The following is a 23,257-nucleotide window of genomic DNA, read 5'->3' as shown; positions in this document are numbered from 1 at the left end:
ATAGAAGCTGCTTTCTTTCCAGTGCCCACGCAGGCTCTAAGCGTCTGTGAATGACAGATGGGGGTATTTTACCCCATGAACTGTTCATTGGATTCCTTAGCAATCTCTCCCCATACTCACCTACCGTGCCTGCAGAGGGCCAAGTTGGAAGGTCAGTGTTCTGTTTTGACAACCAGCTCACCCTGTGTTTCCTCACCTAGCATCTTGATAGTGGATGTGGAAGATCTTATTCGACAGCAGACTTCCAATGACACAGTCAGCCCCAGGGCCTCCTCCTCATACTATGAACAGTATCACTCACTCAATGAAGTAAGTCATTGCTGCACTCGCTCTCCAACGTTCCTGTTTTCATTTAACCTGCATTGCTAGCAACTATCAGCAAATCAGAATTGGTGGAAGAAGTTAAAAGAAAAGAAAACCACACTTAAAGTTCATTATTATAGTAACTCATTCTTTTGAGATATCTTCCTGGGAAGATTGCATCCTGTTTGGTAAACTGCCTCTTGGTGAGATGTTGGTCCACAGTTAAAAGTATTTTTAGCTCCTAGAAATACTATTGCTAAAGAACAATGGAAAATAAAGCATAGAACCTTTTGATTGAAACAGCCACAAAAAAATCACCAGAATTCTTGCCAGATTACCTCACTGATAAAGCAATATATTCATTTATAGTTAATACAGTATAAATAAATGTATTTTATTCCCCTGAGGAAACTGTTTAAACTAACTGTAATAATCATAATCATACAATTCCTGGGTTTTAACCTTTAAGAAACTGGATTTCTGTTCTATTAGTACTTCCAGGCTCCAGTCTTTCTAGAGGAAATCTGAAACTGTTTCTCACGTTCGCTTCCCTCAGCTGCTTTCCCATAGTGCATTAAGAGTCCTTTATCCATATTTGTTAGTTAAAGAGTAAATACCTCAAAGAATTTTCTTTTTTATACACTATAATAAAACACCTTGATCACTCTTGGTCTTTCTTAGAAGCATACTGCTATATTGCCTAATATAGGTTTCGTTGTTTTTTTAAATTTTTTTTTTTACTAGGTGCCCAGAAACTTTTAGGGATCACATCCATGTTTTTAAGACGTCTAAGACTTGGGTAATAAAAATCAATTTTATATTTAATCTTTAAGTACATCTGCTGCTTTCCAGTTAGTTAAACCAGAACTCAGTCTGCTTCTAGAATCCATATGCCTGGCTGATGGATGGGGATCTTAAAACTGCATCTGCTCCTTTACCTCTCATACTCTGTACTATTCCACATAGGCCACTTCCCTCTGGCCTATCACCAGCAGTACATAACAAACTTGAAGCAGAGAGGCTAGAAAGACATGGTTTTCAAAATGCAGAAGGTGAAAGTGTCACTGTAGTGCTGGGTGTCATGGGAAAAGAGGATGCCTTAAACAGAAGCATTTTCAAATACTTCCAAAAATATATCTTTAATTATTTTATTTTAAAAAAAATTATGTTTCCATATCCTGAAGAAAGAGTTGTAATGACATGAAAAGAGATACTAAGTATACAACTGTGTTCATCTGCTAGGGATTCCTGGACAAGATACACAGTGTGATTTGAACCATGGAAATGTATTTGCTCACTGTTCTGGAGGCTGGAAGTCCCAGACCAGGATGCTGGCAGGCCTGGTTTCTTCTGAGGCCTCTCTCCTTGTGTGCAGATAGCTATTTATCTGTGTGTACACATCCCTGGGGACTCTTTCTGTCCTTTTCTCCTCTTCTTCTAAGGACACCAATCAAATTGGATTAGAGCCCACTCTAAGGGTCTCACTTTAACATAATCCTATCTCCAAATTCAATCACTTTCCAAGGTACCAAGGTTAGGGCTTTAACATGAATTTGGAGGACACCATCAATCCATCCCCATGACATTGCAGACAATGTTTGGGACTTCTCTCCTGTCGTCACGTTCTTCTAATCCTTTTATAGGAACCATGGTGATCTTGCTCTTAGGTAATTCCTCTGAGTCTTTCTTTCCCTTTCCACGGTGATCTTTTCATCAGCCCTACTCACAAGATGATCTGATGGGCAGGAAGATTTCTTTGGTCACACCAGAAAAATTTAAGTAATTCACTGGAGTGAGAAACATCAATATTTAATAGCCAGAAAATACTTCTTAAAGCAAATGAGAAGAGCAAAGAGTTCATCAAAGACTGTTTCCTTCATTATCCCAGGTTAGAATGTGAAATGAGTTACATTTGCCAGTAAAGTTGGCTTTATACAACGCAGCCTCCCCCTATTGGAAGAATTTCACTGAGCTATCAAAGCTATAGTATAAGTTAATATCAGGTAGTAGACCTTTTAGGTGTATTCATACCTAGAAGAGTAATGCAGGAAGCGGAATTCCAATGAAGACATCCTTGCTGGTTTAATTTTGGACACCCCAGACACTGAGAGTGTTGGTATGTGGCAGCAGGCAGGGCTTCCAGGGGACTCTTCATTCTTAGTTTGGGGACAGTCACTCACCCATACCACTTAGGGAAAGTCAGTGGCTCCAGTTCTCATCAAGTAGGATTGCTACTTGAAATCCTCTCTAGAAAAATTCCAAGAGACAAAGCCAAGGAGCAGCTCTAGAATTTATTTTTGTTTTTCCTCCAATGATGATCTTGACAAAAACTGAAATACAGATGTACTACTGCCTGGGAGGGAGGTCCCGAATCAAATGACTTCTCCAGAAGGAAAGTTGTTTTTGTCCACACTCTCCTCATCTTTGCCTCTTGCCGGTCCACCAACCTCACTGTGCTTATGCCGTTCAGTGGGAAACTGTGATACTGCTGTTTGTGCTGGGTAAACACAGTGCCTCAGGCTCCCTTCACCTGGAAGAGCAAATTTATTTATTTTAAGTCTTATGTAAACATGAACTCTTGAGTGAATGGCAAGAGTGTCTCATACACAGAGGCAGGGACTCAACATGATGAGCCTGTAAAGGTAACTTTTAGAGGTTGTACAATACAGATTAACTTTTCCTATGTTGCCATTCATTTCTCAGTACTTTTTTACTCTTTCTCTAAACTCAGCATTGATCAAAACTTTAATTTTATTAATTTTTCTAAATAGAAGAAGAAACATCTCATTCCAAGTGTTTTAGTTCCCCGTTTCTTCCATATACAAAAGTTTTAGAGGAATCTCCTTTCTCTGAAGAAGTTGACTCCGTCCTTTGGTCAGGAAATACTTTAAACTCGCCCTGTGACTAACCTGTGGCTTCTGCTTGAACAGATCTATTCTTGGATAGAAGTTATAACTGAGCGGCATCCTAAGATGCTTAAAAAAATCCACATTGGATCCTCATATGAGAAGCACCCACTGTATGTTTTAAAGGTATGTTATAAGGGAAGATGAGTTCTCTGGTAGTGTTTGTTATAACTAATAACCTTTTTTCTTTGCATTCTAGAAATATTTGTATCTCACTTGTTCCTAGCTCTAATATCCAGCTATTTAGGAGTTTGTTATTACCATTAAATCTTTTCCTTTAATGATGTCTTAATGATGTAAGAGGGAAAACCCCAGTTCTAGAATAAGTTCTGTGTTTGTGTGATGTTAGATAAGCTGTTTAACTTGACATGGGATTCATCACCCACCTTCATACAATGAAGGAAGTGGCCTAGATTATTTTTCAAGTCCTGATTTTATATACGCCACTGCCACCTCATACTGACTGACATGGTCTGAGAAAAACAGACACAGAAGGAAAGAGAGTGAGCAAGAGTGAAGTCTGTTATTGCACAAACATTATTCCAACTTTTAAACAAAAGTAAGAGCTGAACAACCAAACGCAGGGAAAGATAGGAATGAGGGCAATGATAAAATGATGATCCATTCTAATGAACATGAAGTTTTACGCTCCATTCACCATCCATTTGGTTATTTTTAGTTGCAAAATCTCATGGGAGATAATATAATTGACCCATCGCACCACAGATCAGGCGTTTTCTCTCTTGAATAAATTGGTTTTAGTAAAGGTCAGTGAATGTAGCCACTGGGGGAATTTTAGGAGCTATGACCATAATAATACCCGACTCTTACAGTTTCTAACTCTGCATTTCTGTCTTCTACCACTTTCTCCCTTAAAAAAAAATTAAAGAGACTCTGAAAAAAAAATATGATCACTGGAAAAGTACATTTGCTTTAGTAATATCAAATTTACACACAATAGAGATTGGTGAGCCTCTTCAATCATCCAAAGAAGATAAGACTTTGGGTTAGAATTTCTCGATTTCCATCTGTCCCTGAAAAGAGCTTACAGTGTAAACTTAAGGCAGATCGGTGCAATGTTAAGTCTTTTTAGTGGTAAAGTCCGTCAATCAGATTAGATCCACATAATCATATGCATATCCACCAACGATGCTTATTTCAGCCATGTTGTGTGTACTTCTTGGAACCTAGTGCCTGGAACCCAAAAGAACACGTTGGAAAAGCATGCATCCAGGGTCTTTAGTCCTCCTCTTACTCAACCAAGGATTTTACACAATGTGAGTCTGTAGGGTTCCTCCATATTTCCAATGAAGATAGAAAGATCAAGTAAGGCAACTAATCTAGATAATTCTGGATTTTCTTGACAGTACACAGATTGAATTAGCTGGGTAATTCTGTTTGTCGGTATGTTTTAACCTCTAGTGGCCATTTTACTTTCTCATTGCCTATTGTAGTTGCAGGTTACAAAAAACCCTCCTGGAGTGCTCCAGATGGGAACATTTAACTCTTATTTTCTTGTTTTGAAATTATAAGTCTACATCTTTGTTAGATTTTTACAACACTCTTTTCCTTTCACTCCATACCCCCCCAAATTTTATATTGTAATTAATTTTTCAAATCAAATAAATTATGATTAATTTGGGAGGTGTTGTTGAGAACTCTTCTGAAGACATCCTTGAGAAAAGGTTGAGTATTCTAATTCCAGAGAGTTCGTAGCTTGTGCCTGTCTGCCGTGCTATCAATCTGAACAAAGCTGCTGTCCCTTGACCTGTTGGTATCAGCTTATGTGAAGATAGATGTGTGCGTCTTCCTGTGTGAAATGGAGAAATAGTTTACATGTGGAAAGTGTGCCCTCTAGGGACAATGGTGAGGGAGTTTCTTCCTTGGGTGAGTCTCCATGCCTCCAGCAAAAGGCTGCCCACCCAACACACCCTCCCTGATCTCTAAGGAAGCTTGACGATTTGGCCCCAAGTTACTCTTTCTCTGTCCTCTGCTTCCACACTTCCACATGCAGCTCTGCTAGGTAATGTGAGGCCAGGGGGATAAAATTTGCTTTAAATCAAGAGTTTGAGTTTCAATCCCCAGACCTGATTTGGTGTCATTACTGTGACCACTAGCTAGCATCTCTTAATCTCTCTGGCTTTTAAATTTCCCTTGAAAATTAACTATTATCACTATAGAGATGAAAGTTATCATACTGAAGCTTACATTTGGGGGGTTTTTTTGAGCAGGTTTCTGGAAAAGAACAAACAGCCAAAAATGCCATATGGATTGACTGTGGAATACATGCCAGAGAATGGATCTCTCCTGCTTTCTGCTTGTGGTTCATTGGCTACGTAAGTCTTCCCGTCCCCTTATGCCAAGGTTTCGCCAGGTTTCTAAATATAGGTCCAAGATCACAGGTGTCAGAATCAACTGGGCTGTAAGTAAAATGCATTTTTCCAGATCACATCCCAGAATTCTCCACTCAAAATCTGCAAGTGAGGCTTGAAAGCTAGAATGCTCGCAAGCTTACCAAGTGACCTGTATGAACCTTAACTTTGAGGACTGTCATTTCAAGCATTTAAATCACCCTTAAGATTGTTGATCTTTTCCTTCCTACATTTTTATCCAGAGGTGAATATTGGAAAATAACTAAAAAATAGAATGCTGGTTGTATTGTTTACTAAGGAGAAGAAATGTCTGAAACAATTATCTAAGTTGGATCCCAATTTTTTTCCTCTTTTTTCTCCTCCTCATTCTCCTCCTCCTCCTCCTCCTCCTCCTCCTCCTCCTCCTCCTCCTCCTCCTTTCTGAATTGTAATATGAATATCTTTTGCCACACTCTGCCCTAGAGAAGTGAGCATAAATCATACGCTGATAGGGTAGATAATATTTTTCCATATGTCATAATAGGGAATTATGTCCCCGATGAAGAGATTGGCATCAAAAAAGCCATATATAGGGTTGGGGTTGTAGCTCAGTGGTGTAGCACTTGCCTAGCCTGTGTGAAGCACTGGGTTTGATTCTCAGCACCATATGTAAACAAATAAAGTAAAGGTTCATTGACAACTAAAATCAAAAATATTTTTAAAAGACATATATAAGACTAATAGTGTGCCAAAAAAGTAAAACAAAGAATGAATATAATCTTCCATAATTAAAATGAAATCTTCCAAATGAACAGTAAAACTTATGCTTCAAATTCTATAAAATAGATACGCTTGCCTATATTGATTACACACAAGGTCATGACACTGGAAAATACATGAAAATATGTATCTTTCTGATTATTGTTATCACAGTCTTTGTGTTCACAAATACCAGTAACAGAAAATAGATGAGCTGAGAAATTAAGAGACTGCCGCTTAGATCTGTCTTAACAAATGAGGTACATCAAAAAATAAAGCTCTGCTGGGTGTGGTGATGTATGCTTATAATCCCAGCAGCTTGGGAGGCTGAGGTAGGAGGATTGCGAGTTCAAAGCTAGCTTCAGCAATATAGTAAGGCCCTAAGCAATTCAGTAAGGCCCTGTCTCTAAATAAAACAAAAAAAGGGCTGAGGATATGGCTCAGTGATTAAGTGCCCCTGGGTTCAATCTTAGTACCCACCCTCAAAATGTAAAGCTATTTCTGCCCCCACTGGGTCTTAAAAAATGCCAACACCTTTACCCATGTTCACTTGCCTTAGCATCTTCCCTTCTGCACAGATGGTAACTGCAGTATCCCTGAGTCCACCAAGAACTTTCCAATCACCACTGGTACTACCTGGATCAAAGGGGATTAGTCCTTGGATAATCTTGAGCCTCACCCAAATTAGGCAGTTTTAATGATGGGAGCAGTAATTAGTGGAGAGAGGTACAAGAAAGAGAGAGAAAACATTAATTTTTTATCCTATTGATGAATCTGAAAAGGGCTAGAAAGAAACTCTAATTCATGATGGTAAAAATTATTCCTAATTGCTGCCTTTCTCAACATGATACCTTTCCTTCCTGTTACACATCCTAGCCTCTGCTCTACCCACTTGCTGAATCTTTGTAAGATTAACTTATTTATTCTGAAAATACTTATAAATTGACCATGAGAGGCTAGACCCTGGGGATACAACAGGGAACAAGATACAGCTCAAGGATCTCACAGTCAAGTATTTTGCCATGACAGTATAATCCAGATTTTTATGGCCTATAGTCAATAAATTCTATTGAATGGACATTTAAGAAGTTTCACCCTAGCCTACCTCAAACTAATCCATATCATCTGACAATGTTTTGACCATATCACGATGATTCAAAGCACTGTGGGAGGAAAAGTAAAATAAAATATTTGGCTTTAAGATTTTTAATAGATTTTTACTTCTAAAAATCAGTAAGCTCAGAGGTGAACTGAAGTCTTAGCTTTTAAATCTCTCCCTTCCATAATTCAATAAAGGTTGCAAAAATCATATAGGCCCGTCTCAGTGAGGGTTGTAGAACACTTATGGAAACTTGAGGTGCATCATTCCTCTGTGTGCCTCTCATTCATTCTCAGGAGGTGAAATTCAGATTCTTTCTCTTTCTGCAGAGGAGGTGGTGGAGACTGGCAGGTGCATGTTTACAGTGTTACAGCCAAAGCCCAGCCCAAGGGCAGGGACATCATAGGAGTCCAGTGAATATGTGCCCAGTACTCTCTATACCAACTGGATTTTCTCACTACTAACCTCCCTCCAGACCTCTGCCATGGAGATCTCTCATCTAACCTACACACCAGGTTGGCACTTCCAATATCAGGGACTTCATGAAATTCTCTCTTCCCCTGCCTACTTTTGTTGATGCATGACTTGCTAAGGTCACTACCTCAGCTCTACCAAGTCCAGGAGCTGTCCTTTCACATTATCAGGTGCCAAGAGGCCAGGAAGAGTGGGTCCACACTCTAATGTTACCATTGTTTTCTTTCTCCCTTGAAGTTCAGAATCTGGTCGCACCACCCTTATTTTTTCTTGTTGTTGCCATCTACTAGCTTCTAGATAATCCCCTGGAACCTGGTTTGTAGTTCTTAATTCCTCCCAAGCCCTTGCTGTCATTTTAAAATTTGAGTGTGAGATCCCTCTATCAACCCATCTTCTTGCCTCCTTGAATTCTGCATTACCAAACCTCCCCTCAACTCTGGTTTAGTGAATTTCTCCCAAGACCATCTTCTGAACATCAGAAAGAATGTTCTCCCTGATCCTTATATCTACAATATGGCCCCAGACAGTGAAAAGGAAGAAGCCATTTAATCTGATTTAATTTCCTCTTCTGCTCCTCTTATTTCTTATAGGTGCTATGCATGCTTTTTTTTTAACTTTAGTAGATAACATGCACCTCCTTTCCAGTATTTTTTAAATAACTGTTTGGGGGTCACATCACAAACCACTCACTCAACTGAATCCTCAATCCTTGCTCCTCCTCCCCTTCCTCTTAACCTGCTCTTCAGGAGTTTCAACCCTAAACACCCCAGAATTAATTATCCTTCTTTTGAGCCATCTTGTATATCCTGGCATTTATTCTAATACCTACAGCATTGAATTGCTGCTCTTTCTTTTCCAACTGTTAGCTTTTTGAAGGCAGAAACTACTCCTAAGGTCATTTGTGTGTGTGTGTTTCTATCATCCGGTATATTGTTTGGTGCACGTAATCAGCGCCCTACTTCCCCTGTGGAATTTGATATTTCAGTTACTGCTTTAGGTTTAGACTGAAATACAAACCTGGGGTCCAGAGGGTACCTAAATACTACCCACTATTGAGTTAAGTGCCTCATTGCCATTGGACTAGTCTGAACAATGGCTATAGACATAGAAATTGAGTGAAGACTGAGGATGGCACTCCTTACTACATTTCTAATAGTAAAATATATCAACTGCTTATTTAAAATTTTTCCATGCACTGGATTCGATGTGCCTTTATGCACTGATCTATTCTCTGTGAAATGGTTACAGTGTTGAGAGGTATTATTATTGTTTAGCACCACAGAAGAGACAAAGCTACAGCTCACCCTAGACAAGCGGAGTCCTCCTCTGCCACAGGCCCTGCTGATGGGAGTGAATGTCCCCCTTTAGTCACTCACTCCCTCTTGTACTCATCTCTGGCAGCCTATCTTCATCTTTCTTCTTTCTCTTTAATAGCAGGACTGCCATTTCACTTATATTACCTTCCTCATTGGTAAATCATACCTTCAACAAATATGTACGTGCTGCATTTTGGGTGGCAGGTATAATTCCTTCAGCCGCCTACCTTATTAAGAGTGGTCTGTTCAGTAGATGTGAAACTAATGGTGAATACATTCACAGAATATTATGAGAAAACACTGGCTAATGTATGCTTGGAGAGCTCTTTAATATTCCGATGCAAGTTGATAGTAAACAATTTTATTAGTACTGGGGAATGATATTAGACAAGTTACAGTCTTATATTATGTGCATGTATGAATATGTAACAATAAATCCTACCATTAAGTATAACCATAATACACCAATAAAAATATGGAAAAATTAAAATAATATGTACTGTGATTGCCAGTGAAGGGGGGATTGTTTTTAGATATATGAATATGTTCAAGTTACCTGAAATGTTATTTTAAAAATCATGTCTTTAACCATAGTTGAGAGTACTAAGAATCATGCATTTTGTAGCATTTTATAGGTTACATTACTTTAGTGGCACAATCAGGTTATCTATATTTTCGAAGTAAAAATAATAGGGAAAATGTCAAATCTAGAAACATTTTAAAAAGCAATAACTTTATTCACAGTTAAGAATTTTTAAAAATTCTTCTGTCTGTATATAATGCTGCCCTTAATCTCTAGAATGCAAAAGGAACACAGGTTGGGCCATTCACCAAGTTCCTCCAATTTTGTTCCCTTTAACTAGGTCAGGAAAATATCTGAAGTCCCAAGAATGCTGTAAAACCACTCAGCTGCTCTGTTCAGGTCAACCTTGTATCAGGACCCATCTCTCCTCCAACAGCATCGAGAAGTCCCCTCAATTCACACTTCCCTCTGTCTTCCCTTTCAGCCATACCTCCCCCCTGAGATCCTGGCTTTACCTTGCTGTTGCAGCTCAGATCATCACCAGTTCCCACTTACTTTGGATCCTCAGTCTCTGAATATACACCTAGACAGGACTACCACCTCCCTGGATAAGGCCTATGAGTGGGATCCAAAAAGACACCCATGTGCCAAGGAATGAGGTTGGACCCTTACATCACATCATATATAATACTTAACTCAAAATGCATCAGAAACCAAGATGTAAACACTAAAAGCATAAAACCCATAGAAGAAAACTCTTCGAAGTAAATCTTTATGACCTTGGATTAGGCAATGATTTATTAGAGATGACACAGGAAGCATAGACACACACATGCACACACACACACACACACACACACACAGATGAGACTTTACCAAAATCAAAAGCTTCTGAGTTTTTCAAAGGACACCATTCAGAATATCAAAAAACAATTCACAGGATGGGAGAATGGGAGAAAAAATTTGCTAACTATAGATGTGATAAAAGAATTATACTCAAAATATTTAAAGAGTTTTTCCAAATGAGCAATAAAAGACAACCCAATTTAAAAATGGGCAAAGAATCTGAATAGAGAAGAAGAGAGGCAAATGGCCAATTAAAATGGTACATGAAGAGATGCTCAATATCATTAGTCATTAGAAATATGCAAATCCAAGCCATAATGAATTACCACATAAAACTCACTAGTATGGCTAAAATAAAAAAGATGGATGAAAGCAAACGGTACATAACAACAAAAAGTGGGAAAATTGTAATGCTTGTTGACTGTTGTTGGGATTGAAAATGGTGCTGCTACTTTAGAAAACAGTTTGAAAGTTCCTCAAAAGGTTCAGTATAGAATTACCATATGTATACGTGAGGTAACTAGACACATTAGCTTACAAATGTTAATAAGAATACCATTCATAATAGTCAAAAAGTGGAGACAACTCAATGTCCACAAACTTATGAGCAGACAAACAAAATGTGGTGGAATGTTGTCTTAGTCAGCTTTTTTGTCACTGTGACCAAAAGTTCTGACAAGAATTATTAAAGGAGAAGTTTAGTTGGCTCACAGTTTCATAAGGCTCAGTCCATAGACACCAACTCCATTGCTCTGGGCCCAAGATGAGACAGAATATCATGGCAAAAAAGAATGGTAGAGGAAAGCATCTCAGGACATGACTACCAGGAAGTAGAAAGCAAGAGTTTCATTCACCAAGAACAAAATATAAACCCCAAAGGCACATGCCCACTGACCTACCTCCTCTAGCCACATTCTACCTGCCTACATTGACTGTCCAGTTAATCCATTCAAGTGGATTAATGCACTGATTTGTTAGTCTGTAAACAAGTCAGGATGGTGCCTGGCATTTTGCCAGAGAAATGTTAGAGTCTGTAAACAAGTCTGGATGGCGCCTGGCAAAATGCCAGAGGGAGTGGTTTGTGAAGTAACTCCAGCGAGCCATTAAGTGTGGAGATTCCTTATTGGTTGACTGCTGTATCTAGTTTATGTTAATTAGATAAGCTGTGTGGAATGTATAAATACCACTCCTGTCCTACAATAAACGGCTTCCACTCCAGCTGTATCAATGTACACAAGTTGTTTGTCACCCCCCCCCCCCCCGTTATTTTGCTGCAGTCAGGCTGCGGCACTGATTAGGTTCAGGCTCTCCGTAACCCAATCATTTTATCTCTAAACTTTCTTGCATTGTCTCATGCATGAGTTTTTGAGGGACACCTCATATGTAAACCATAATGCATCATTCAGCATTGATAAGAAGTGAAATATTGATCCATGCTACATTTTACATAAATCTTGAAAATATTATACTAAGCAAAAGAAGCTAGGCACAAAAAGCTACATATTTTATGCTTCTGTTTATATGAAATGTCCAAAACAGGCAATCCATGCAAAATGATGACTAGTTTTTGTCAAAGGCCAGGGTTGTGGAAGGAATAGAAAGGAGAATGATTCCTAATGGGCATGGATTTTTTTTTTTTTTTTGAGTACCAGGGATTGAACTCATTCAACCACTGAGCCACATCCCCAACCCTATTTTGTATTTTATTTAGACACAGGGTCTCACTGAATTGCTTAGCACCTCACCTTTGCTGAGGCTGGCTTTGAACTCACCATCCTCCTCTCTCAGCCTCCCAAGCTGCTGGGATTACAGGCGGGCACCATTGCACTTGGATTGTTTTGTGGAAGGGTGGGGATAAAATGTTCTGAATTAAATACTGGTGATGGTTGTTTTACTATGTGAATATACTAAAAACCATTGAATTTTACACTTTTACACAGTGAATTTTTCTGGTATGTCAATTGTATTATAATAATTGCTTTAAGGAAAAATAGCTTCCCCTACTCCTGGGATGGCAACTGCAGCTCACATGAAGGCAGGGCTTGGCACTCACAGCACAGACTATTTCAGTCCTCACGCTCCCATTGTCTGGAGTCTGCCTATATAGAAAGAAATTCCGGGCCAACCCTGATCATCTCTCAGAGCTGAACTTTTTGCTGAAAGACTCAGCCAAACAATGGTAAAGGTAGAAAAATAAAGAGAGCAATGCAAATAAAGAAATCCACCATCCCACATCTATTATAAATTCAGCAAACATTGAAAAATTAAAATGACAAATGCATTTTAAAATTACATTGGAAAGTCATAGACTCTCCTGATATTGTTCTAAGGATAAATGCTACATTCCTGCAGAAAAATGACACCAAGAAAGATTTACAAATTTGTAACGCAAAAATTTATTTAACTGCTTGCTTAACTATTTAAAAAATGGCTTTCTCATTCTCTAAATTTCCTTTCCTCTTATTCAGCTCCTATTTCTGACCTGTAGTAGAGTAAAACAATAACAACTTGTATTTTTTTCTTTCCTTTCTCTCATGTTTCATAAATAATTATCCTGGCAAAAAGTTGTAATGACTCTTGTGATTATTAAATGGAAACATGGGTATAGCATTCTTAGTATTTAAAGGGGAAACAGTTTTTGCTATAGCTAAGGTAGGATTTAAAAATATTTTCTTTGTCAATAATGAATAAAGCATTTCTTACCAGTATATCTGTTTTTTGTAGCTGTTGTTTTTGTGGTGCCGGGGACTGAACCCAGGGCCTGGGGCATGAGGCAAGGACACTAACAACTGAGCTATATCCCCAGCCCTCTTATCAATATCTTTTATAAAGTTTAAGGAAACAATTATAAACAGAACCACAAATTAAAATGGAGCAATGTTGACACAATGAAAATTTTAAGAGAAAAATTTGCACAAGTTGAATTTATTTAACCAGGCAGAACTTGTCTCTGTGATTCTCCTGTCTATATATTTGGTCACTTGGAATGGACTGTATATGCCCTTAGAACATGCTGAAATGTATGACTTGAAACTGGGTATGAGTCTAAAACAAAGGAACAAAGGGTATATATATTAGGAACTTAGATTGAGTGCCTAGGAAAACTATCACCGATTTTAAAACACTCAATTCTAGCATTCAACTTCACAACAAATTCTAAGGGCAACGTAGAAAATACCATCTAATCAGGTGGGAGAACAAGACAAGATTAGTATATGTACTGATTAATATGGATTATCGAAAGAGGAGCTGAACTGAATTTAGGTTTTTCCTTTGTCGAGGGATTTAATAAATACTTATTTCTGGCTTTTGAAGGAAATTTTAAAGAATGTATGGATTAAAGACTGGGGATATATTTTGGTGGTAGCATGTACAAGCCTCTGGGTTAGGTCCCCAGCACTGCACATAAACTAATTAATGAATGAATGAAAAAAAGTATTGTTCTATTTTCTGCCTCCATTAAATAGGAACACTATGTGCAGGGCATTTACCACCACTAATTCAGTCCTTTTAATGAATACTCTTCCCAAAAGTTAAATCTGCAAATTGAAACATGCCAAATGATTTTTTTAAAAAAATAAAAGAAAATCACATATAAAAGTAGACTTAAATTTAGAAGAACTTAAATGAGATGTTATTAAATGGATTTGTTTTAATTTGTAGGTAACTCAGTTCTATGAAAAAGAAAAGCTGTATACCAATCTTCTGAGACATGTGGATTTCTACATTATGCCAGTAATTAATGTGGATGGTTATGACTACACGTGGAAAAAGGTAGGTGAAAGTGAAGAAAGCAAAACGTGCATGGGATATGAGAATTACAGGTTGAATTATTCATAGAAAATTCCTTAATCTTAGCATAAGGGTTTTATTATGAAAAAAAAATAATTTCTATTATGGAAAATTTTAAATATAAATAAAAATTAACATAATTATATAGTAACCTCTTATGTATTCATTACACAGCTTCAAGTACAGTCAACTCCTGTTAGTTACCTTTTCATCACTGAGACAAGATACCTGAGACAATCAAATTAAAAGAAGGAAAAGTTTATTTGGGCTCCTGGTTTCAGTCCATGGTCACTTGGCTTTGTTGCTGTGGGGCTTGTATCAAGGCAGAACATCATGGTGGTACATATGGTGGGCAAGGTTGCTTACCTCATAGTGACTGGGAAGCAAAGAGTGAGCAAGAGGAGACCTGGAATCCCAACATCCCCTTCCAGGCATTCACTCAACAACTTCCTTCACTAGGCCCCACCTCCTGAAGGCTCCACCAATCCCAATCGTCCCCCAGGTTGGGAACCAAGCCTGTCACACATGGGACACAGGAGGACAATTAGGATCCAAACCCTAACACAAGTCGTGGCCAACTTTGTATTATCTGTATCCACCATCCAATTTTACCTTCCTCATATTATTCAAAGCAAATCCCAGACACCATATCACTTCATTAATACATATTTCAGCATGCATCTCAATAAGAAAAAGACTAATTAACATACATATCAAAAGAGAGCATCGAAACTCATGACTCAGTTAGGAGTTGAGACACAGTTAAAATATTTTGCTTTTCTTTGAAGGAATTCAAAATCAGTCTGTGTGTAAAATTAATTTAAAGGAAACAAGATTAAACAAGAAGGTTCATAAGCAGCCTAGTGGAAACAAATTAAAAAATTCTTTTTGTATAGGTCAAAATTCATCAAATGTGACCATTTTGTTTGGTTCAAACTGAACTAGCTGGAGTGAACCTGACTGAGACCTGGATAAGATGGGGGTTATGTCAGGGGAGGCTGCAGAGACAGCATCAGGATGATGGACAGAGGTGTGGGGGTGGCGGAGGGAAACCCAACCCTGGTCCTTGGGCTTCATAAGTCCTGTCTTTCCTTGCAAACACCACCTTGGTTATCTGTTCCTGTTTCGTTTCCTTAGAATCGAATGTGGAGAAAGAACCGTTCTTCCCATGAGAACAACCGTTGTGTTGGAACAGACCTGAATAGGAACTTTGCTTCCAAACACTGGTGTGGTAGGTTACTTGCTTATTTCTAGTATTGTCTCTTCATTAAGAGGGTGAGAAAGGCCTGGGAATTCCAACTAGTTACAGGGGAGCCACATATGAAATGGGGAATAATTTAAATAATAAGCTTTTGAGGTAAATGTAATACTATGAATGTTGACTAGAATCAGAAAGTCACTTTGCTCTTTCCTCCTAGATGTTTCTTCATCTTTAAGGTAAAGGGAGGTAGGACCAGTTCTTTAAGGTCCCTTCTGGCTTCAGAATTCCAAGATTCTATTATGTTAGAATAGCAAGGAAGTGACTGTTGAAGATCTTTCCTTAGTAAATAAATAACTTAGGCCATCACAGACCTGGGGTGGCAGTAGGGCTTCTTCTTTTCAATTGTGCTGGTGAACATTTAGCTTCTATTATAGTGTTTAAAAACATTTTCTTTTTTGTTTTCACTATTCAGTTTCTTAAATTCTTTTATGAATAATTATTTTATGAATATTAGCAAGAAGCTAATAGCAAGTAATTAAAAATAATGCAAAAAATAATATAAAAAATAAGCACAGTGGGGATCTATCATGCTTTGATTTGAATGAGCTAAAATGCTCAGTGACTATTGATTTGAAGATTTGAGAGCAATCTGTGCTTAGGGAGGTAGGCATTAGTTCATCTTTTTTTTTCCTGTAGTATTACTAATGATAGAAAACAAAGCTAAGTTGAACATTGAGCTTAATCAATGTAGTTTTGAAAATGGGTACACATGGCTCTGTAGGAATAAGCTATTGCACCCAGAGAAACATCCTCATTTTCCCACGTTTTTGCACAATGCAGTATGTGATTGTATGTATTTCCTTCAAAAGAAGTAAAAGTTTGTGATGTTGAACTTCACCGGGACCCCAGAGCACATGTGGCAGCCTCACTACACAGCACTCACCTTGCTCCTTCACTTTCTTGTCTTCCTAGGTTAGAACTCTTTGAGGGCGGGGCCATCACCCTTTACCTAGCAAGATGCTTGGTACATGGAGGGCTCTCACAGAATATTGCTTTAATGAGCCTGTGGAAGCATTTAGTTGCCCTGGGAATTCCATATGCAGGAGGAACACAGGAAGGAGTAGTTAATCCTGACGTGGGCATGAGGGAACCAGCCACTCATTGTGTCCCACTAAGAGCCATCTATGGGATTGCCAAAGAAGAGTGTTCACAGAGGCCCAAAGGCTGCGGTAGCATTGATAACTGTACAGAGACTCAAAGCAGCAGTTGCTCATGTAAAAACTAATCCAAGTAAATAGAGGGTTATTAAGTGCCAAGCAGTTCACATATATTCACCTCCTGGATTTAACTAGCATAGACAGATTTTAAAATTAAGTTTTGTCCTCGTCCTTTCTATGTTGCTAATAACAAAAATTTATGGACTGGGAAAGTTATAAAAAGAAGAGATGTTCGTTTTAGCTCATTGAGGTTGAGGTTCAAGGTAATGATCTTCTTGGTAGCAGAGTTCCGAAGCAGCACAGAACATCACACTGCAAGAGACAATGAGTCCCGGAGAAATGTAGCCAAAATGGATTTTACAAGAAGCCCACTCTCAAGATAACCCATTCATGAGAACAAAACCCTCCTCACTTCTTAAAGGTCCCACCTCTTAATATCTTATGTGAGGATTAGATTTCAATTGGATTTCAAAATGGACAGACTAATTCAAACCAAAGCCAGTCCCTTGTTCAAGGACACATATCAAATAAGCGGAGAGCTAGGATATAAACCTAGGCTGATTGAATTTTTCAAAATTCTTCTAAGTCAATCTCTCTTCAATCATTTTCCTTTCGGAACTTCCTATTTTACCTCCAAACTCTTTGCATGCTCAGTTGCACTTTTCACATTGAAGTCAGTGTCCTCTTGTTTGAATAACCAGGCAGTCAAAATGTATTCTGTTATTGTCATCAAGAAAGATCTCAGTCTCCTTTTAGGCAGGCTGTGGTTTTACTACATTACACAAGAGTTAAAAGCAGAAACAGCAAGCAGTAAACATATAAGCAAGAGTTCTCAATACAGCAAAAAGCATCAATATCTCTTCAGTGCTATGCAAACAAGACAGTGAGAAAAAATTAAATTTCATCTCTTCCTTGCCCCTACAATCAGAATGTGCCTATATGGTACTTTACTTAAAAGATCATGCCATGGAACTAAGAGGAAGTGACATATCAAGACTACCTGTTCATTTTTATGCTCATTTTATTTTTCTCTATTAAAAGTGTGTGTGTGTGTTGGAGATGGGGTAGTGCTGGGAGGTGTCTTTAGTCTAATAGGGCTGCTGTAACAAAACCCCATAGTCTGGGTGACTTAAACAACAGAAATGTGTCATCTCACAGTTCTGGAGGATAGAAAACCAAGATCAAGGTGCCAGCAGAGTGGGTTTCTCCTGAGGTCTCCCTCTGGCTTGAAGATGGCCACATTCTTGCTGTATCCTCAGATGGCCTTTCTTTGTGCAAGTACCTATTTGGTGTCTCTTTCCCTCTCTCTGTTCTTTTAAGGGCACCAGTCATGTTGGATTGGGGCCTCACTCTTAGAACTTTCATTTTATCTTATTACCTTGGAGATCCTATCTTTGAATACAGTTACATTAGGGGTTACAACCTCAACATATGAATTCTGGGAAAACAATTCAGTCCATACACAGGAGATGTGAAGAGCTGTGTCAAACTTCGTAATACAGCACCATTCATTTTCGAAAATATTGAGTTAAACTAAGTTTTTGTACAATGGGAAATCTTTTATTTCTTTTGTTATTTTTAAAAATTATTTTAAAAATTATTTTTAAAAATTATTTTAAAAATTATTTTAAAAATTATTGAGTTAAACTAAGTTTTTGTACAATGGGAAATCTTTTATTTCTTTTGTTATTTTTAAAAATTATTTTAAAAATTATTTTAAAAATTATTCTTATTGTCGTAAAATATGTAACATAAAGTTTGCCAATGTAAATTTTTAAAATTGTACAATTTAGTGGTATTAATTACACTCACAATGTTGTGCAACCACCATTACTTTTTTCAAAACTATTTCTATTTCCTGAATAGAAATTCTATAATATTTAAGCAATATTATATATATTATATTATTATATTTTATATATAATATATAATATATAAAATATTAATTATATATATTATATTATATATTATATTATTTCTTCATTCTCAACCCTCCCCTCAACTCTGTAATTTCACTTTCTGTCTCTATGAAGTAACTTAGTTAGATATTTCAGAGTGTTCTTGATTCCATGTCTATCAATCAAAGAAATATTTAAGCTTGAAGGGATCTGGTAGCCAAGTGCCTCAAAGTACAGATGAGATGTAATGGTTTGCCCAGATTAACATGGCTACTTAAGAGCAAAACAGTCTCATATTCAAGTTTCCTGATTCTTTAGGGCTCTTTCCACTAAAATATTTGAAATGTCTAGAATGATATTCACAGAATGAGACTGAAGGTTACTATCCGGTGTAAACCAATAAATATATACATAAGTTTAAAATAAAAACAAAGGGTTTCACTTGAGTGTGGAATAGGTTTACAAATTGGGAAATCGGTTTAGTGCTCCCCCTAGGGAAGACAGTCTTGGGTTTTTATAACAAAGAGAAGTGGAAATTTCAGTTTAGCATTCTTTGGGTAAAATAAGCAGGATTGACACAAGTTTGGTGGTTGGAAATGGATGATAATTAGGGTTTTTATACATTTTGTAAGTCCAATGAAATGTCCAGCTCAGGAGGCAATCTGGCCAATCTCATATTTCTCAAACCTTGCAAGTATTAGATTTCAGAAAATTGTTCCACTGGATTGACTCAATTCCCAGCATGATGCTGACGTGTGACAGTCTGCCCTGTCAGCAAGTCTCTAAGGCCCAGAAAAGGATTTTCCTCTCTATTTGACCACTCTTTAGCCATTTTGATTTTTATGTTACCACCATTATAGTAGCTGCTAATCAGGTGTGTCTACTGAGCCTTGTCTGGATTGACACATTTGGTGAGTATGAAATTCACAGTGAAATTCAAAGGCTTAGTACAAGAGAGTAACAGAATATTTTGTGAATGATTTTTACATTGATTTGAAATAATGAAGGCTTTATACACATAGCATTCAAGAATTATAATATTAACTTAATTTTTTCTTTTGACTCTCCTTAAAGTGGTTATTTGAAAATTTAAGATAAATATGTGACTTGCATTATATTTATGTTGAACAGTCTTAGTCTGAGGATTTATATTAGGGGACTGTGTCTCTTTTCAATGTTTTTATGTCTTCTCCAACCTCCATTCCAAATAAATAATTTTTATTCTGAATTTCTGTGTACCAGGAAAAAATGGGCAGGGATATTTAAAGGTAACTGAACTATCAAAAATGATTTAACCAATCAAAACAAATAAAAATACCTAGAAAATATATTTTTTAATAAAAATAAATAAAATACTTGGAAAGGACTTGGATATTCAGCCCATTTCCTTTTAGGGGAAAAATGCTTAAGGTTGTTTTTATTTCAAGTAACAAGAAGAAAGCAGAACATGCTCACATTAAAAAGGAAGACTCTGCAGGAACGTTGGAGTAGCTCATGGAGCCTGATGGCAGGAACGCAGCTGGACTCACATGTAGACAGGAACTGACCTTGGAGAGCTGTAGGACAGCCAAGTGATCCCTCCCTCTCCCCATTTCATCTCTGTGGTGAACACTGGCTTTTTTTGGGTCCCAATCTATGGTTATGATGATGATGATGATGACGACAATGACAAAGATAATGATGGCAATGATAAATAGCAGTAGTTATGGAACACAGACCATATGTATTCGGTTCACTTAAACCTCATTCAATACTCCTTCATTTTGCAGATAAGAAAATAGAGGCATAGATAGGTTTAAAATGTCTACCCAAGGCCATATGACTCCTGAATGGGAAAGTCAAGGGTACAACCAAGTGACTGGATGCTTAACAACATGTGGTAGAGCCTCTTATGGTGAACAATGGTTACCACCAACAGTGTCAAGTTTACATCTCCTACAATAACAGTGTATACTTTATAGGGTCACTGTGAGAATAAAATTAGACATTCCATAAATCTTAGCACAGTTTTTGACACTTAGCATGTGCTCTTTGGGTGTAAGTTGGTAATATGACTATTGTTATCTTCTAATTTGTTCCAGAAAGAAAATGGACTGAGACTAGAATCTTAGTCTTGATTTCAAGTTATCATAGGAGGGATTCAAATTGGCAGACACAAGTTTAAGACCTAATTCTGGGACCTCAACTGTTCTCAACTGGGAATTATTCTTTGGGTCAGATGTGGCTCCCTAGAGCTCCACACTTGTGAATTAGGGACAGAGGGAGGAGTGTTGAACTGATGTGTACTTTATTTTCTCAAAGGAATGAATAAACATTATCCTTGCACCAAATACTAGCATCCCATTTTATTTACGAACCATGTTAGCAAGGTAAAAGTGACACACAAGGCAGACTTGCGTATTGAGTTCCCAAGGGAGGCTATTCTTTAGTGGCTTATACTGCTTAACAATTTCTCAACTGCAAATGTCAGACAAACTGAGATTAAAGAAAATGCAATTTATGTTTCTTCACATAACCAGAAGCTTGGAAGCAGGACTGACATCTCTGAGATGTCAGTCCTGCTTGTGGCTTTCTCAAGTTTGCAAGATGGCTGCCCCCAAGCAGCAAGGGAGACAGAATCTGGGAATGACACTTAGAAGATCTGCTGTGAGGGCATGTAAATATTTGGTTTGAAAAGGCCTTTGAACAACATTTACTAGACACAAGAAATATGTTCCTTCCAGAGCTCTCCCTAATCCATTTATCTTTTTTTGTTGTTGTTCTTTTTAGATATGCATGACTCTACAAAGTAGAGTGTACTTTGACCAATTATACATATATGGAACATAACTTACCTAATCCATTGATCTGAATTTGCTGCACCACAGATATTATAACACATTGTCAGGGCAACCCAAATGACAGTAGAATGGACATCCCCTTAAAATTCCTCTTTATCAATTTTACTACAGAGGAAGGTGCCTCAAGTTTTTCGTGCTCTGAAACCTACTGTGGACTTTATCCTGAGTCTGAACCAGAAGTGAAGGCAGTGGCTGATTTCTTGAGGAGAAATATCAACCATATTAAGGCTTACATTAGCATGCATTCATATGCCCAGCAGATACTATATCCATATTCCTATAATAGAAGCAAAAGCAAAGACCATGAGGAACTGGTAAGTGCTATTTAATGATTTTTTTTTCTCATTAGTATTTCAAAAATAAAATAACACTTAGTTAAAGAGTCAGAAACTGTGGGGAAATTTTTCTCCTTTAGAGGACAAACAGGTAGATGATTTTACATCATGGTTTAACTCAAGAGTTTCCCTGGGGTCAGGGCTCATAAAAGGGAAGATAAAGAAGATAAAGAACTGGCCTTACTAGGAGGTCGTGAACTTCATTCAAGCAGATAGCTTCCCTAAGATAACATCAAATTCCTTGAAGGTCAGGGCAGTTACTCTAACCTGGACTGATCTGCTTTTGAAGTCATATAAGCAAACACAAGAGTCTATGGAATTGTGGAAGTGCATTGGGGTTACTAGTTTCCTAGGACAGTCCACCATAGATTAAGTCCCAGAACTACAGTCATTATTTTAGTATTAGCAGTGGAAATAATTTATACACTGACCTCCTAATGCCCAAAGTTGTGGTGCTATTAAAGAAACTCCAAGAGTCTGTTTTTTTTTTTTTCAAATATTTTTTAAGTTGTAGTGGACACAATGCTTTTATTTTATTTATTTTTATGTGGTTATGACGATCGAACGCAGCGCCTCACATGTGGCTAGGCAAGTGCTCTACTGCTGAACCCCAGCCCCAGCCCCAAGAGTCTGTTTTTTTTTTTTTTTTGGAATGCAGTGGACAGTAGAAAAAGTTCAAAAAGGACCCACACAGGCTGCTATTCTCTTGCCACTCTGTGATCCCAGATGCTCTTTGTTTGGGATGATGGCAAAGGATGCAAAGATTCTTGGTGGATTGTGGCTACATTTAATCAATTCCTCATTGTAGATGATTTGCAGACAGTAGAGTATAATGGCATTAATATTGTCTGATCTTGTGGGACATAGTGGCGGATACCTATAAACCCTAGTATCTCAGGAGGGTGAGGCAGAAGGATTGTGAGTTCAAAGCCAGCCTCAGCAACATAGGAAGGCCCTAAGCAACTCAGTGAGACCCTGTCTTTAAATAAAATATATTTGATACTCGAGCTTTCTTAATTTATTCTTTTTCCCAAGTGACTGGGACCATAGGCATGTGCCACCATGTCTGGTTCTTGTGATTTTCTTTTTTCCTCTCAAAGGCAAATTTTAAGGTAGTCTTTACTAGTATTACCTTTGAAGAACTTAAAGGGTATCATGATTTGGAAGAAACTGACTTGCCTTATTTTTGCATTATTATTAGTACAGATATTTGTTGAGAGTTGTTATGTATACAATGCTGTATTCAATAGACATTCAAAGAAACACTTGGTAAGACTGCCCTTTAGGATAATTCCATGTGATCAGGGAGCTTGGTCTTAAGTAAATATCACAAATATCTATACCCTTGGCACAGGTAGCAGAATTTATTGATTACTGGGAGAGCAGGAGGTGGCCCT

The 23,257-nt window shown here is 37.7% G+C and overlaps 1 protein-coding gene across 1 annotated transcript in view; it reads left to right on the top strand.

The window, feature by feature from the left end:
- The window catches only part of Cpb2 (carboxypeptidase B2), a 45,946-nt gene that overhangs the window by 17,684 nt on the left and 5,005 nt on the right, over window positions 1–23,257 (top strand). Inside the window, exons 4-9 of the mRNA XM_076872217.1 lie at window positions 201–309; window positions 3,234–3,335; window positions 5,441–5,545; window positions 14,241–14,351; window positions 15,507–15,600; window positions 21,637–21,839. Coding sequence (XP_076728332.1) covers window positions 201–309; window positions 3,234–3,335; window positions 5,441–5,545; window positions 14,241–14,351; window positions 15,507–15,600; window positions 21,637–21,839 — 724 coding nt within the window. The remainder of the gene's footprint in view (window positions 1–200; window positions 310–3,233; window positions 3,336–5,440; window positions 5,546–14,240; window positions 14,352–15,506; window positions 15,601–21,636; window positions 21,840–23,257) is intronic.

Source organism: Callospermophilus lateralis, chromosome 12, assembly GCF_048772815.1.
Source record: "Callospermophilus lateralis isolate mCalLat2 chromosome 12, mCalLat2.hap1, whole genome shotgun sequence".
Classification (NCBI taxonomy): domain Eukaryota; kingdom Metazoa; phylum Chordata; class Mammalia; order Rodentia; family Sciuridae; genus Callospermophilus; species Callospermophilus lateralis.
This window is presented reverse-complemented; position numbering and strand designations above follow the sequence as displayed.